At 40.6% G+C, this 15839-nt stretch overlaps 2 protein-coding genes across 4 annotated transcripts; one reads left to right on the top strand and one right to left on the bottom strand.

The window, feature by feature from the left end:
* Window positions 1-996: 996 nt before the first annotated feature.
* Window positions 997-4670, bottom strand: dtd2 (D-aminoacyl-tRNA deacylase 2). The gene is made up of 3 exons (XM_030044149.1): window positions 4231-4670; window positions 3466-3535; window positions 997-2457 (listed from the first exon to the last, which is right to left on the bottom strand). The coding sequence occupies exons 1-3, from the start codon at window positions 4339-4341 to the stop codon at window positions 2132-2134; spliced, it is 507 nt and encodes a 168-aa protein (XP_029900009.1). The 5' UTR covers window positions 4342-4670; the 3' UTR covers window positions 997-2131.
* Window positions 4671-5098: 428 nt separating this feature from the next.
* nubpl (nucleotide binding protein-like) lies at window positions 5099-14641 on the top strand. Of its 3 annotated transcripts, none has more exons than XR_003927746.1 (12): window positions 5099-5260; window positions 6905-7049; window positions 7250-7284; window positions 7910-8000; window positions 8399-8438; window positions 9175-9265; window positions 9871-9964; window positions 10472-10557; window positions 11061-11181; window positions 11383-11465; window positions 11595-11717; window positions 14485-14641. XR_003927746.1 is itself a non-coding variant. In XM_030044133.1 (12 exons), exons 1-11 carry the CDS (start codon window positions 5132-5134, stop codon window positions 11655-11657), a joined length of 978 nt encoding a protein of 325 aa, XP_029899993.1. In that variant the 5' UTR covers window positions 5099-5131; the 3' UTR covers window positions 11658-11699; window positions 11758-13316. The 3 variants fall into 3 exon arrangements, 2 of the variants coding, with proteins under 2 accessions (XP_029899993.1, XP_029899992.1); XM_030044133.1 differs by lacking the exon at window positions 14485-14641 and adding an exon at window positions 11758-13316 and having other exon boundaries at window positions 11595-11699; XM_030044132.1 differs by lacking the exon at window positions 14485-14641 and having other exon boundaries at window positions 11595-13316.
* The last annotated feature ends 1198 nt before the right edge of the window (window positions 14642-15839 follow it).

The raw sequence follows: 15839 nt of genomic DNA, 5'->3' as shown, positions 1-15839 counted from the left end.
CAGTGCCAAAAAAAGAGAAAATTGGTAGAAGAAAACAACAACCTGATACTGATCTCTTCTTCTTCTGTTCCTGTTTTAGCTTTTTGAGCCTAATAATCTGATGAACTCTGATAAACTGAATTGGAATGAACTCCAGAGGTTTTATTTTCTTAATTTGTCATGGAATAATGAGGGCAAAAAGTCACACCTGGCCATGAAGCTTTTTTTTTAGTCAAGTGTCCAGTGACTTTTGGGACGCTGAAAATGAGCTTACAATGTATTAAAGTGGCTGAAACTCATAAAAGGTTAATACCATATTTTTGTTCAACCCCTTAAATTAAAGCTGAGAGTCTGCACTTCCATCACGTCTTGATGACTCCACTGTCACTGTCCAAATACTTGTGGACCTAACTGCAGATATATGCATAGATACACAGCAGCTCTGCCATAAATTCTACCTTTTAACAAAGTTTATAATGGTGGAGAATGTGTCACTTTAATTCTGTGTTTATTATTGAGATTGCACTTTGCAGAGTTCTTGTACTGGACTACATTATACTGAGAAGTGATTCTAAGTTTTTTTCCCCACTGTGATATTCATTACAAAAACATGCATTTCCCAGGACCGGGAAACACTAAAATGATCGATCCTTTACTCAATCGATCCAAAATTAACAAATCATAACTTCCTAAATATGATCCTATCTTCCTAAATATATCTAGATCTCTATGTAGATCTTGATATACACATATAACACTGACATTCTTTATGAGAATCGGAATCAGAAATACTTTAAATTATAAGAGGAAAGATAAAAATCTGCTTTAGAAAAAAAGTGTGCATTATGTCTAAATATGTGCATTAATCCTACAAAATATCATGATAAATACAGAAATAAGAAATTGAGCACATGAAAAAGTAAATTTATGTATATATACACAGGCATATTGCACTGTCGTCTGACCCGCCACATGGGGGCGCTGAAGAGCATGACAGCCACAGGAAGGCAGCACACAGCCCAAGTGTGTGAGTCTTTATTAGAAAAACAGAAATAACGTCTTGATGCCAACAGTTTGGACACGTCACACTGCAGCCGTCTGGCCTGTTTGATGACAAATATGACAAAAATAAAAGTACATCAGAAAAAAAAAAATGACTAAACTGGAGGAATAAAACTGGATCAGTGGCGTTTTGGAAGGACGATCCTCGTTGTGGAGGTGCAGCGAAGCACCTTTTCCCTTCAAATGATCAAAATGAATGATGGTTGTAATGATGGAACGACAGCTGTGATCATAATGTAAGGAAACAAAACAAGAAAACAAGCCTTTTCTGCAACAATCACCTTCACATTCAGACTGAGCAGATGGAGTGCCTTGCTCAAGGGCATCATTTGACTTCGGCCTTGTTCACACTGCCAGCCCAAATCTTTTTTTTTGTTGTTTGTTTGTTTGTTTGTTTTGTTTGGTTTTTGGTTTTATCAAATCTGGACAGTAAAAATCCCTGGCGACGCAACACACAACAACATCGGTCCCAAGTGACGGAGGTGCATGGTGACGGCTGCTGTTGCCATGGATACGTTAATTATTCTAAGCCAGATTTTTTTATTTTTTATTAATAAATCCGATTACAGTAAAGCAATAGGTATCATATGACACTAGATGAACTGAGGCGAAATGTTCTGTGGCGACAGTCATCGGGTTTCTGCAGCAGAAATCCACCTTTGCCACACACACACACACACACACACACACACACACACACACACCACAACAAGTAAAGCATCCTGGAAAGCTTGGGCCAAGGACTCACATATGGAGTGACATGGGCTCACACATATTTGGAAGAAAAAAAAATGCATTTCTTGTCAAAAAGTCTCAGATCTGGCAACTGGTGTCCTCCAGGAAATTTCTGCAGGCTGACGACTTTTTGTTTTTTCACCTGGTATACATTCTATATTAGCTGTGATACAATATAACTTGTGCCTTAACATCATTTTCAGTATCACCACATGTCATCTCGTTTTTAATTTCTTGCTGTTACATACAGTGTTGTAACCGTCATTTATGCCTAGCCAGTTCTCCGGTGGACCTCCATCATGGTGCCAGACGTCCACAGAACACCCTTGTGTCCTTCTGCGTCTTCCCTGCCGGTTCAGAAGTCCATCAGGTGTGTGTACGGTCCGTTGGTGTCCAGCTGCAGCACCTGTCTGTTGCCGTACGTCCCGCATTTCACCGTCACCTCGGCCTCGGCGGCCCCGGCGGCCCGCAGCAGCTCCCTCTCGCACAGGGACACAAAGTCGCTGTACAGCCGCAGGCCGTCCTCCTTGCCGATGTTGGTGTGGTACTGCATGGCCCGTCCTTTGGCCTTGCCGCCCAGCGTGGCCTGCGGGACGATCAGCACGCTGCCGGGGAGCTCCGACACCGAGACCCGCTTCCCTGAGTCGGACTCACACAGCCGGAGGCCCAGCAGGGTGGAGACTGCAGGGCGGGGAGAGAGAGCACACGTCGCTGTCAATGACATACAGAGAAAACATAGTGCAGCGCACTCGTTTGTCCATCAGGGGGCAGCGCTGAGCACTCACTAAACAGTGGAGTATATTCAAGATTTTTTTATTTGTCACATGCATGAATGTACAAGTACAGCAGCAGTGTAATGGCAAATGTAATGGCAACAACTCCAGCACTGTGCAAGTAAAATAGGTAAAATAAAAATAAAATAGAAAGTATATATATATATACAATCCTATATACAATATACAATTATGGACATTAAGTGTGCAATATAATAAATAGAAAGTAAGAAAAGGAAATAGAAAATGATATGGAGGTCAGTGGGGCTAAAATGCTATAAAACGATCAGTGCATTGATACCAAATATCGATCAGTAACTGGACCAGAGCTGCAACGATTAGTCGAATAATCTATTAGTTTCCAACTGTTAAATTAGCAGCCAAGAAGAAAATTCCCAAATTTTTATTCCAGCTTCTCAAATGTGAATATTTTCTGGTTTCTTGAGTTCTCTAGGACAGTAAACTCAACCTCTTCGGGTCCATTGACGTTTTCCATTTTTCTTTCTTTCCTCTTTCATTTTCTGCCCTCAAGGGAAAACTTTGTCAACATCTGTTTTATCTGATAAGATCATTATGCTCATCTCACTTCAGTCATTTTTATCGCAGTGAAATGGGCCAGACTGACCACCTCTGTCATAAAAAGTGTCATATTGATACTTCCTGATCGATATTTGGTGTCTGTGTATCGATACGATATTGACAAACAAAATATCACAATACTATGGGGTTTTGATTTTTTTCCCCAACCCCTTGAATTGTTTGTTGGAGGGTGACTGTCATCAAACACAAAGAACTAAAAAAACAAAAAACAAAACAAATGTTATACTAAAATATATAAATTATAGCACACTGTTATCTGTCCTGAGGCCAGAGGCAGACACAGAGAAACACAGGGGAAAGGTCAAAGGTCACTGACCCATCTTAGGCAGAATGTCATCTGTGGCTCCTTTGAAGAAGCAGATGTAGATCACCATCCCTCTGTCGATCTGAGGGCAGGAAGAGAGACAATTCAGTCAAAACACACACACACACACACAGTTTCACTCCAAAACCTACTCTTCCGATGTCAAGCTGTTTTCTACAGTTTCAAAGAGAAATAAATAAATGAGGTGTGTGTGTGTGTGTGTACACAAAACACAAGGAAGAAAATCAAAACAATAAAAATCAGGATATTGCCGCACAGATCTTTCTTGCAATTTTGTTAGAACTCATATTTTGGAGTGTTACAAAAAAAAAAAAAAAAAAAAAAAAAAAAAAAATCACCAATACACCAGGAACACAGGAACGCCTTTTTTCCACTCATTATAATGAATGATATTTAGCCATAGGAATAATTATGTTAATCAAATCAGACCGGAAACACTCAGCTTATCAATATAAAAAATATATGCAAGTGAAATATCAAAATTTGGGATTTTGCAAGTTTTAAGTGGAAGCAATTTTTAATATCCTTTCACTTCAAACCTGAATCGTCTTTTAAGCAATTCTGCAATCTGCTCATCAGCATGTTTCTCTCTCTCTCTCACACACACACGCACGCACGCACGCACGCACGCACACACGCACACACACACACACACACACACACACACACACACACACACACACACACACACACACACAGCCTGATTTCAGGCTGTTTCATTTTCTGGCTGGTTTCTGCTGATGTTCGTGGACCTACCTGGACCCACTGGGCAGGTGAGTCTTCCCCTGCCGGCTTCACCTGCAGCCTGGCGTGCAGACACTGCTGCAGCACTGCCCTGGCCGCAGCAGGAGCGCCACCTTCCGTCATGTTTTGCTTTTACCAAACTGTCCCTCGTATTAACTCAGTAAACAACAGCAAGGCGCATAAACGTCTCATGGATAGAATACGGAGTTTTTCCAAAGAGTCACCGGCACCGAAAAGCCACTGCGAAGGAGAGAAACGGAGGAACACTTTCGCTTTGGCTGAACAGCAGGACCTACTTCCGCGTTACGTCACCCAAAAGTCGCGGAAGGATATTCAAAGTTGCGTGTTATTTTCGCATGCCGCTTTATTTATTTCTTCTTCCATTTTCTCTCGCATATCCTTAGATTTTTGTTTTATTATTTTTTTTTTTATTCATTTATTTGTTAATGCCGATGACAGATGTAGACGTCATCCGTGGTCGCGGAAGGATATTTGAGGTTTCATGTTTTATTCATGTGCTGTTCTTTCTTTCTCATGTGGGTTTTTACAATTTATTTATTTTTTATTTTATTTTATTTTATTATTTTTTTTATTATTATTATTTGCTTATTTGTCCATGCCGATGACAGATGTTGACAGAACAATTAAAAAAAGCATAATAACTGTGTTATGGCATGATCATAATTTACCTAAATCCGACACACTCAAAGGTTTTCACTTATATTAATTTAACATGTAAAGACGTAAAAATGATAAAAAATAAAAAAAAAAAAAAGAAAAAGAAAAACTAAAGAAGTGCCGCACTTCTTTAGTTTTTGTTTAACGAGTGGAGCTGCGTAAATTTGCGCAGCATTTCTCCGCATCAAGCTGGCGCGCCGTTTAAGCCGCCGCTGCCTGGGAGCTAGCCGCAAACATGGCGCTGTGCACCTTCAGCAAACTGTCACATCTGCTGAGATTATCCGTCAGCAAACCCGCCGGTTTACGAACAGGGATGCTCCTACGGCACGGCGCGGCGTGCTGCGCAAACTCCGTCCGCTGCCACGTAAGACAAGAGCCTCTTTCGCTAAACAAAGCCGTAGTTTTAGCGTACGCTTAGCTAGCTAGCGGAGCCAGTGCCCGTCAAGGTAGCTGCGGAAAGGCGGAGTGCGGCCGGAAGTGTGTGACCGCGCCTTCAAAATAATAACGATAATGAATTTCATGAATGCATGCAGGCAGCAGGGTTTTTATAGTTTACCAAAACTAAACTAAAAGCTAAAGCAAGCTGTGGGAAAATATTTGAGATTACTGAAATAAAAGTGAAATCTAGAATTTTGAAAAATCTAAATTTAACTGAAGTGAGATTGTGTATTTAAAAAACTGCCTAAAATATAAAAGTTCAGCAAAAATGTTTAGTTTTATTTTCATCTTCAGTCTTCGGTATCAAATCACATTGTCACCTTTACTTCTAAGTCTGTGATGAAGCATAGCTTTTTTTTTTTTTTTTTTTTTTTTTTAAAGAGTTATTCCATTCAGTTATATTTTACTCCAAACTCGTGTTCATTAACTTGAAAAGGCCAGGCGGAAGTGAAGTGGCTTTTATTCTTGTGAGCTTGTTGTCGTGAGAGTTGTTTTTATCATCACAGACGTCCAAACAGCAACAGACTGTCAGTTACCAATTACTGTTAATTACCACGTAGGTTCAGCAATAACAACAATATTAAAATAACTATTTAACAAATATTTCCAAAGTGCTCTACATAGTCTACAATAAAACACACAGAGGCAGAGATAGAAAAAAAAAAAAAAAAAAAACTTATTTAAGTATTGGAAATAAAAATAAAAAAAACAAGGGAAATGAAAAGAGAAAGCCACAAACAAGTGATAGTGAGATGCATCAGCAGCACTTTATAACATAATAATTCAGTCAATAAGTTCCCTGCAAATGTAATAAAAGCTACCTGACATTAATGTAGTATTTTTTCCTGTTAATGTAATAATTATTCCATTAATGGGAGTCACACAGCTGCGTACACATCTGTCAATGAATAAAAGTTATCTTTTTCATTATGACTAATTAATTGTCAGTTTGGTTATTAGATTTTTGAAAACTGGAGATTTCAACCTTCATGTTAATGTAATCTACACCATTAATGTTTGAATTATGCGATAAAACGTCGACAGATAAAAATTACTTTTAAAAAATAGACTTTTTTCAATACTTATACATAAAAATATATACATAATTATCAATTTAATCATCATTTATAGCACATCAGCTACAGTTGTGTATAGAATTTTGACTGTTATCACATCATCAGCTCAGGTATTATATTCCTGAAAAGTAAAATATTGAAGCTTCCTGTTACTTGTAATAACTATCATTAATGTAATCATTATTATGCTAACAGGAAAAATTGTATTACATTAATGGCAGGTGTCTTTTATTACATTTGCAGGAAATTTATTACCTGGATTAATACATTATAAACAGCGCAAATTGTTACTACATTAATGGTTTACTATGTTATTATGGGTTATGCTGGCTTGTGTTGCATTTTCATAAGAGTTATGGTAGCCAAACTTCAGAGCAATATATAGCCTGGTCTGAAGTCAGTGATCACTCGGGTTTCCCAGCTGGTCCGGGTCCTTAAACAGCCCTCCAGTCGTTCTCACGGTGTTTGTGCTCTTTGTGTGGTGGTGTGTTTAGGGGACGGCGGACAGCAAGGCGCTGCAGGAACGACAGAGGCAGCAGATGGCCAGAGGGCTGCCCAAACAGAAGCCCATCACCGGGGTCAAACAGGTCATCGTCGTGGCGTCGGGGAAAGGCGGCGTGGGCAAATCCACCACTGCAGGTAGGCGAGGAGGAGAAGGAGGAGGAGGAAGGTGCATCCAGTTAATCATCAGAAACACAAAAACCTTCACCTTGAGACATGACAGAGGCTCATCTCCACCACGAACTCGCGGGTTTCTGCTGAAGCTCTCATCTTTCACACCATGTTTCTGTTTTCCTCTCTGTATCTGTTCATTTATTAATTTATTTGATCTTCCACAGTGAATCTGGCGCTCGGACTGACAGCCGTCAACCCGGTAAGTTCTCCCCTCTCTTCTTACGACTGTGATTTCAGCGTCCTTGGGAAATTTTAGTTAGAATTAAAGGTCGGCGGCACGGTGGTGCAGTGGTTAGCACTGTCGCCTCACAGTGAGAAGGTCCTGGGTTCGATTCCCACCCAAGGTCCTTTCTGTGTGGAGTTTGCATGTTCTCCCCGTGTCTGCGTGGGTTTCCTCCGGGCACTCCGGTTTCCTCCCACCATCCAAAGACATGCAGGTCAGGTGAATTGGAGAAGCTAAATTGCCCCTAGGTATGACTGTGTGTGTGAATGTCAGTGTTTGTCTGTCTGCCCTGCGATGGACTGGCGACCTGTCCAGGGTGTTTCACTGCCTTCGCCCTATGTGCGCTGGGATAGGCTCCAGCACCCCCCCGCGACCCTAGTGAGGATAAGCGGTTAAGAAGATGAATGAATGAATGAATGAATTAAAGGTCACTCTGTGTTATTTGTGAGGATAGCTGGATTTGATTACAGTTTAGTCGGTTGGATTTCTAGAAAGGTAGAAATTTTGACTTGTCTCTTAGTTTCTCAGCTGTGAGTTTCATTAGTTTCATCATCTTTACATTCTCTCTCTCTCTCTCTCTCTCTCTCTCTCTCTCCCTCAGTCGAAGTCAGTTGGAGTGTTGGACGCTGACGTTCACGGCCCGTCGATTCCCAAACTGATGAACCTGAAGGGAAACCCGGAGCTCACTGACAGTACGCCACATGACACCTCTCTACTTTGTAACTCTGTGGGAATTTTTCACAAAAGTCACTGTTACTTGATAGGTAACATTATTGTTAACATTATTGGGCTACTTGCAGCCCTAATTGTGATCAAAGTGCAGTACTACTACTACTAATAATAATACTTTCCATAACAAGTGTGGCGATACAGCGGTGAAGCAACGAGTGCTGACTGCTGCCACATACTGAGTCCTATCCCAGGAGCAAACCTGGTGATAAACTGGGCCAAACACCAGTAACAACTCCGATCCCAGACCGGATTCGTGCTCCGGTCGCCAGGACGGCTGAATCTGGGGAAAAATTGGCCCATAACTCCCGTCGTGTCTGTCACGCTGAAACTGACCTGGACCTTGTCGTCTTCCTTCCAGACAACCTGATGATCCCGCTCACCAACTACGGCATTCCCTGGTGAGTCCGTCCATCCCAAACATCAGAGTGAGAATCGTCCACGTGGGCTCTCACAGAACTCAAATCGAAATGAAAAAAAAAAAAAAAAAAACGACAGGAAGAAAAAGCAGAGAGATCAGGAAAAGTTCACAAACACATAAACCTGTCTCTCTACTCAGCTCTTGTTTTCGTCATATATATGCATGTCAATATTATTTATATTATTTAATATATATCATCTGTTTTATTTTCACTTTTACACAACTTACATTTGCACGATGGCGAGTTAGGGCCACTGGGGGGGATTCCAGAGCCAGGAGGGGTAATATTGTCAGAAAAAAAGATGAGATTATATTCCTAAATTTATGAGAGAAAAAACTAAAAGAATCTGAGATTATGAAGTCACAAATTTACGAAAAAAAACACAAATTTATGAGAAAAAAACTCAAAAAGTCTGAGATTCTAAACTCCCAAATTTGTGAGATAAAAAATCTAAGTCAAGCCATGTGGTTCCTTTATTGCAGTATAAGAAAGATGAGTATAAGAAAAAAAAGTTTATTATAATTTTTGCCATAAATTTGTGAGTTTTTCCTGTAAATTTCTGACTTTAATCTTGAGGATTTTTTTTCTGAATATTCCCCTCCTCCCCTCGGCTCTGTAATTGTTTTCCCTCCCTGCAGCGGCCCTGATACACCATCAAGCTTTTGGCTGCTTGTGGTTTTGTGGTGAGAAAACGGCGTGCGGTTTGTCTCCTCAGCATGTCCATGGGCTTCCTGGTGGACGACGCGGCGCCCATCGTGTGGCGAGGCCTGATGGTGATGTCGGCGATCGAGAAGCTGCTGCGGCAGGTGAGCGAGACGCCGCTTCACCTGAGCTCTACCTGAGCTGCTGCGGCCTCTCTCGGAGGACAGGAAGGCCGTCTCGGTGGAGCTGGAGTTAGACAACGTTTCAGCTTTTTACCTGATAAATGACGAGTATAATGATTAAAGGATTATTAAAAGTAGACCCACTTAATTGTGTGTCTATTGATTGATTATTTCAGTGCTATTATGCTTGAGAAATATAATTTATAGAAAAATGTTTGTTTTGTGTGACATGCTGCTGAAAATACAAGAAAAAAGCAAATATTTCGGTCCTCTCCTTACATTTTATTCACCTTGTTGTTGCATACATTTTAAATTTATGTTTTGAACTCCATTGATCAATGTTAATCCATTTTTAATTGTTGTATAATTTTTTAAATGTAACTTTTGAGCCATTTTAAACCTTTTCACGATGATTCATGTATGTTCATGCATCTTCACTCATGTCAAACCCCAGAAATTTTGTATTTTAAAATAGGAGATTTAATTGAAATGGATATTTATGTTTTTTTTTTTTTTTTTAAATCAATTTGAACATTTAATTTTGTGTGTGTGTGTGTGTGTGTGTGTGTGTGCGTGCGTGGGTGCAGGTGAACTGGGGCTCGTTGGACTACCTGGTGGTCGACATGCCTCCGGGGACCGGAGACGTCCAGCTGTCAATCAGCCAGAACATCCCTGTGGCAGGTCTCTCACACACACACACACACACACACACACACACACTGAGTAACAGAAACTGCAGAACCGCTCTGCTAGCCACCAAACAGCCTCAGTGTGTGTGTTCTGTGTGGAGAAAACTGTGACTGGGAAATGCTGAGAAAAGGACTCTGAATTTTTGAGATTAAACAAAGAAAATCAGATATTCTCTCTCTCTTTTATTTTTGACTAAAAAGTGTGTTTTGCTGTGGTGGTCTGCTGCTCAGGTTCGAATAGTCGACATGTGGATCTTACAGACAGAAACTGACTCGTGATCTGAACCGTAAACCTGGAAACTCTAGAAACCTTTGTACTCTTTCCTACAGAGACTTAAGGGGGACATAAGGGGAGAAATCATGTAGTGATGTTTGACTGTGTGTGTGTGTGTGTGTGTGTGTGTGTGTGTGTGTGTGTGGCGCAGCCCTGTTCCTGGTCGTGTGAAGTCCCTCTTGTTGAGTGTGAGCTGACAGCGTCCCGTGTGTTTTGTCGACGCAGGAGCGGTGATCGTGTCGACGCCGCAGGACATCGCCCTGCTGGACGCTCGCAGAGGAGCCGAGATGTTCAAGAAAGTCAACGTGCCGGTAATCTGAAACCTCCACTTCAGTTTGTACTCTGCAGTTAAAAAACAACAAAAAAGTCAAAAAAGACTGCAAACTTAGAAGTGACTAATATGACTGTCAGTCGCACAGTTGACGAAGTGAGTTTTTTGGTCACTGAGCTGTAAACATCAGGTGAGGTTTGTTTTCCTCAAATAAATCAACAGTCAGCACTGTGGCATGAAATAACAACGGTTTCATTTCTGCATTTATTTTAAAGTTTAATCATACTCATTGGATTTATATTTATATGGCACTTTCCTGAGCAACAGTTCAATGTGCTCAACATGAAAAGATTGAAATGGTGACATGAAATGCATGAATAAAGGAAAAGGACAGCAAAGGGACACAGTAAAAGCAGAGCAAGAAAGAAGAAGAAGAAGAATTTTGTTGTTGTTGCTGTTGTTGACTGTGTTGGAGCCGTGACGGGACGGTGTGTATCTGTGACCGTGCAACAGCTTGGTGTCGTGTGCCTGTCCCTCCTGCAGGTTCTGGGTCTGGTGCAGAACATGAGCGTCTTCCAGTGTCCAAACTGTCACCACCAGACTCACATCTTCGGCTCAGATGGAGCCCGGAGGCTCGCTGAGACGCTGGGAGTTCACTTCTTAGGTAAGACACAGACACACAACACGGCAGTAACCAAAACCAGGTTTCCTTCAAATATGTATTTCACAAAGGGAATTGCAGGAGGGGCGGCACACCGGCACCCTTCATGCACTTCACGGCCCTGGATCGACTTTCATGTTGTCACTTTGATTACATGATGTGTGGTTCATCTCTATGTCTCTCTCTCTCTCTCTCTCTCTCCAGGTGACATCCCTCTCCACCTGAACATCAGAGAAATGTCCGACAGAGGACAGCCAGTGGTCGTCTCCTCCCCTGACAGCCCCGAGGTCTCTCCTTTGGTCCACTCTGTGGCCTCTTTGTAATTTTATTTTGATGCACAGCCAAAGATTACACTGTGCGTGTGTGTGTGTGTGTGTGTGTGTGTGTGTGTGTGTGTGTGTGTGTGTGTTGTGCAGGCTGAGGCGTACAAGAAGGTAGCGGCTGCTGTGGTGCGACGACTGGAGGAAGTCAGCACTTGATTGACAGCTAGACAGCTGGTCACCGTCAACAGGAAATGAAGTCACGGACAGGAAGTGATGGTCAACAGACACACAATAACACACACACACACACACAAGCGAGAGGTGCATGTACATCTGGGACGTACACACACAGAGACGGACACACAGTCAGACAAACCTGCCGCTGTCTGAACGCACAAAAAATAAAAACCTATAATAATTCTATAATAAATCTGCAGCTAAATACAGCAAAGAGCACAGCCACTAGCAGAATGCACTGTGTATTACTAACAGATGTATTTAATCAAGCTCTGGGCTTCACCTCGTTAGCTTATCTTCTGTTTCACAATGTACAACAGTTTATTTTCCTGTGTTTTATGTCATGTTAAATACCCTTCCTTTTACTGCCAGCAAAACAGCGTGGATTTAGTCGTTACGTCATTCCGTGTCGCTGTGTGAACATAAAAATTGCACAAAATAAAATCTCCACATCCTAATAAAATCAGATTTTTGATGAAAGTACAAACACAGCTGTGTCTCCTGAATGGGAGCTGCCATTCTGGAAAAACCTAAAATCCTGAAAAAGTGTAAAATCGCATTTCTGACTGAGATTTTTGGTGACATGCAAAACTTAAAAAAAAAAAAAAAAAAAAAAGATGGAGAAAGACATGAAATTCATATATTGGACAAAATCCAGAGCAGAAATGAGGAATAGCAGCGACTCAGAACACACAGACGAGTGTTAAAAAAAGCAGCGATGAAGGTTTTCAACAGTTTTTAAAGTTCAGTTTGAATTAGGTTTCTGGTTTTCTGCATTGGCTGTGGTTTCTCATCCATCAGTGTTTTGCTCTGCGTGGTTTTACAATCTGACCAGGAAAACCAGGATCTTTTCCCTCCTGTCCGTATGTCCAAGTCCAGTTGGCCGCAGAGCTGGCCGTAGGACTTTGGTGGCCCTAAACAAGATTTTGTTTGTGACCCCAAAACACATCCAACACAACCATCAAATCATGCACACACTGCTGTATGTATGATCTACAAAGATACAATTTACAAAGCTAATCATTAGTCTGAAACAACTTGGACCAATTAGAATAGAAATACTTTATTCATCCCACAGGGAAATTCAGGTATCCAGCAGCTCAAAACATAACATATAATAAAAAATAGATAAATATAAAAAAAAGAAAAATACATAATAAATAAAAGCAACATAGAAGCAGCACAATTATTGCTCAAGTCCAATCCACATGTCGATGTGGGGGCTTTGGGAAGTGTTGAGGTGTGAAAGGCCTTCAGAGTTGTTAAAGAGCCTTATGGCTGTGGGGACAAATTCAGACATTTGATAGATTTATTTATTTAATAAACAGTTTAAAATAAATAGTTTATTTAAATAATTAATCAAAACACCAATATGTAATGTTGCAAGAAAGCACTGGATGCTGGTCAACAAACCTACTGTAACCTTTATGAATCATAAATAATGATGCATCCTACTCATGTTAGCTAACGTTAGATAGCAAGCAAAGAGTAAGAAATCATCAAGCTTGTTTAAATGATTTCAGCTAAAATCATAAACACATAACATTCATCACAGCTTCCCAGGTTAAGTTATTGTGGCTTAGTTTAACTCATTCAAAATCAAAACACAAATTTTAATGTTGAAAAAAAAAAAAAAAAATCAGTACACATTAAAACACATTAATGCAATCAAGGTGGCTATCTGGTTAACTTATACGTTACGTTTAAAATTTCAGATTCAGTGAACAATAACAAACCTTTATCCTTCGCCATTTTTTCCTTTTCCAATCTTCTCTTTTTTCGCCCTCTCAGCGCCACTCCTACATTTCCGTTTAGGACCCATGATTATACACAGTCATTAAGTTGCCGATTGCCAGTTGATGGCTTGTAGATGGCTGCATAACGTTTCATGGACATCACATTATCCATAACGGTGGTAACGCCTGGTAACGCCTACTATACCATGGTTACACACTGAGTTCGCTGGTGGTGCTGTGCTGTTGTTGCAGCTGTAATCAAGGGTTAATTAGCAGCATTTAACCGCCACAACATGGACTTTATTAGGTCAAGTCCGACACTGCAGTGTTTGTAAGAGTGTATTTATTTGTTTATGCCACGGGCCGGCTCTGGTTGGCCGATGAAAAACAACGACGTCCTCAACGGCTTCGGTGTTTGGTGGGAAAAACGTCAAACTGTTAGCACATATGTCTTTTATCTGTAAATAATAAACTTGTATAGATTATGAATGTTTTGGTGTTTTATGATTTTTTTTTTTTTTTTTTTGGTTTTGACTGTTTGAGTTTCTTTTGGTCTTGTATTAGGCAGCAGCGCTCCCTGCTGGCAGTGACATGTAAAGATAACAGGGGGAAAAAAGTTGCTCTGAATCACTAAAACGTTCTATCAAGGCATACACTTATTTGATAGTTTAGGCCAAAAAGAAAGACAAAGATTGTATTTTATACTATTTTTGTATCAGCATCTTTGAAGTTTCAAGTTTTACTGACATCATGTACCAGGAAATTAATCAATCAAGAGGGAACCACACTTTAATTTCATTATTCAACCTGTTGTATAATGACAAATAAACTTCCTTGTATCCTTGTATCCTTGAAATGTAATTAAAAACAATTTACAACCCTCCCTTCTCATCAAACTGAACTGCCACCCTCTCATTCTCTGTTTTGTCTGAGGGCATCCTTCCCTGGTTGGATAAACTGAAATATTTACAACCAAAAACACACACACACCATCAAAACCTGTATATATTCTGCACACCCAACATACCAAGTGGAACAATTACACAAAAGTCATGTCCTGTCCTCTCCAGGTCTCTGGAGGTTCCTCTCAGGAAGGCGTTCCTCTGACCGGGCATGACAGCCGCTCTCTCCCAGAAGCTGCAAGAACAGCCTTTCATGACAATTTCAATTTGGACTGTGATGAAGCTGTTTTAAACTGCTGTTGCTGGGTTTTGTACCGGTTCAGGGAATAAAATGTAAAATGAGGCTTTGACCCTTCCTAGTTTTTGGGGGCGTGGCAGACTGCTCTCCTCCTTCCCAGCAGCAAATATCAAACACTTTGATAAGAATTTATCCAAGTTTTCTGCAGCTTCTTGCTGACTGTTTTTTGTCACCACAGTCAAGCATCAACTGGTTTTCAGCCAGAAAATCCTCCACAAGTTCTTTTGAAAACATCAAACTCAGCACAGAGTCTCATCACTCTTGATATTGTCCTGTTATCTGTTATGAGTTTCCTGCACACCCAGCTGGCTGCTGCACACAGCTGTCACTCATCTAATGCTGCTTTCACTTGAACTCAGACAAAGGAGTTGTGTTCACCTGAAATGTGGACATCAGGATTTTGGTCTTGTAAATTTTCGTCCAGCAACAATATTTCAAAATTATATTGCTGAAAATTTGGGTGGCAGCTGGCACAATGTGCCACCCTCTAGATCTGCCATCGTTTAGATCGTTCTGTTAGTGAAATTGTTCTTCAGAGAACTTTAACCACAAAACAAACAAAAGAACAAAATATCAAAAGTAAATAATATAACAATAAAATGGTTCTTTAGTAGGCCACTTACTTTTTCCTCACTGACCCATACAGTCTTTTACAGAACCCATTTAGAACCATGTTTTTTTCTGTGTGAAATAAGTTGTTTAGACTCTAGGAATGCCACAACTACCACAGGTGGAAAAAAAAGTAAAAACATATGCCAGAAATAACAGCATTACCTTGTGTTCATCATTCAGTATATCAACATCTCTCTGATGATCTAACAATATCTTTGATATTTCTATTTGGATTCAAACTCTTCAGAACCAAATCACACACAAGTTCATAACTTCAGAAACAGCAATGTGGAACGAGACTTTGCTCTGATCTGTTGCAGTAAACTGCTGACACAAGCTCCGCCCCTCACTTGACTCACCTGAGACAAACCAGGAAACAGGCTGTCATTCTTACACACACACACACACACACACACACACACACGGAGAAACGGACGATAAGATTCACCTTTGGACTTGACCCATGACTTCCACTGAGGGTGGAACTACAGGAGGAATACTGGGAATACTGGAACTCCAACTTGCTGCTGACTCCTCACTGAATCAAAGTTTTAGAAAAGCCACGACTCAACATGACTCTCAAGTGAAAGTTACTTTCACAAGGCATGTACAA

The sequence above is a fragment of the Myripristis murdjan genome, chromosome 22 (assembly GCF_902150065.1).
Source record: "Myripristis murdjan chromosome 22, fMyrMur1.1, whole genome shotgun sequence".
In the NCBI taxonomy this organism is placed as follows: domain Eukaryota; kingdom Metazoa; phylum Chordata; class Actinopteri; order Holocentriformes; family Holocentridae; genus Myripristis; species Myripristis murdjan.
Note: the sequence above shows the minus strand (reverse complement) of the source record. Positions and strands in the feature narration are given on the sequence as shown.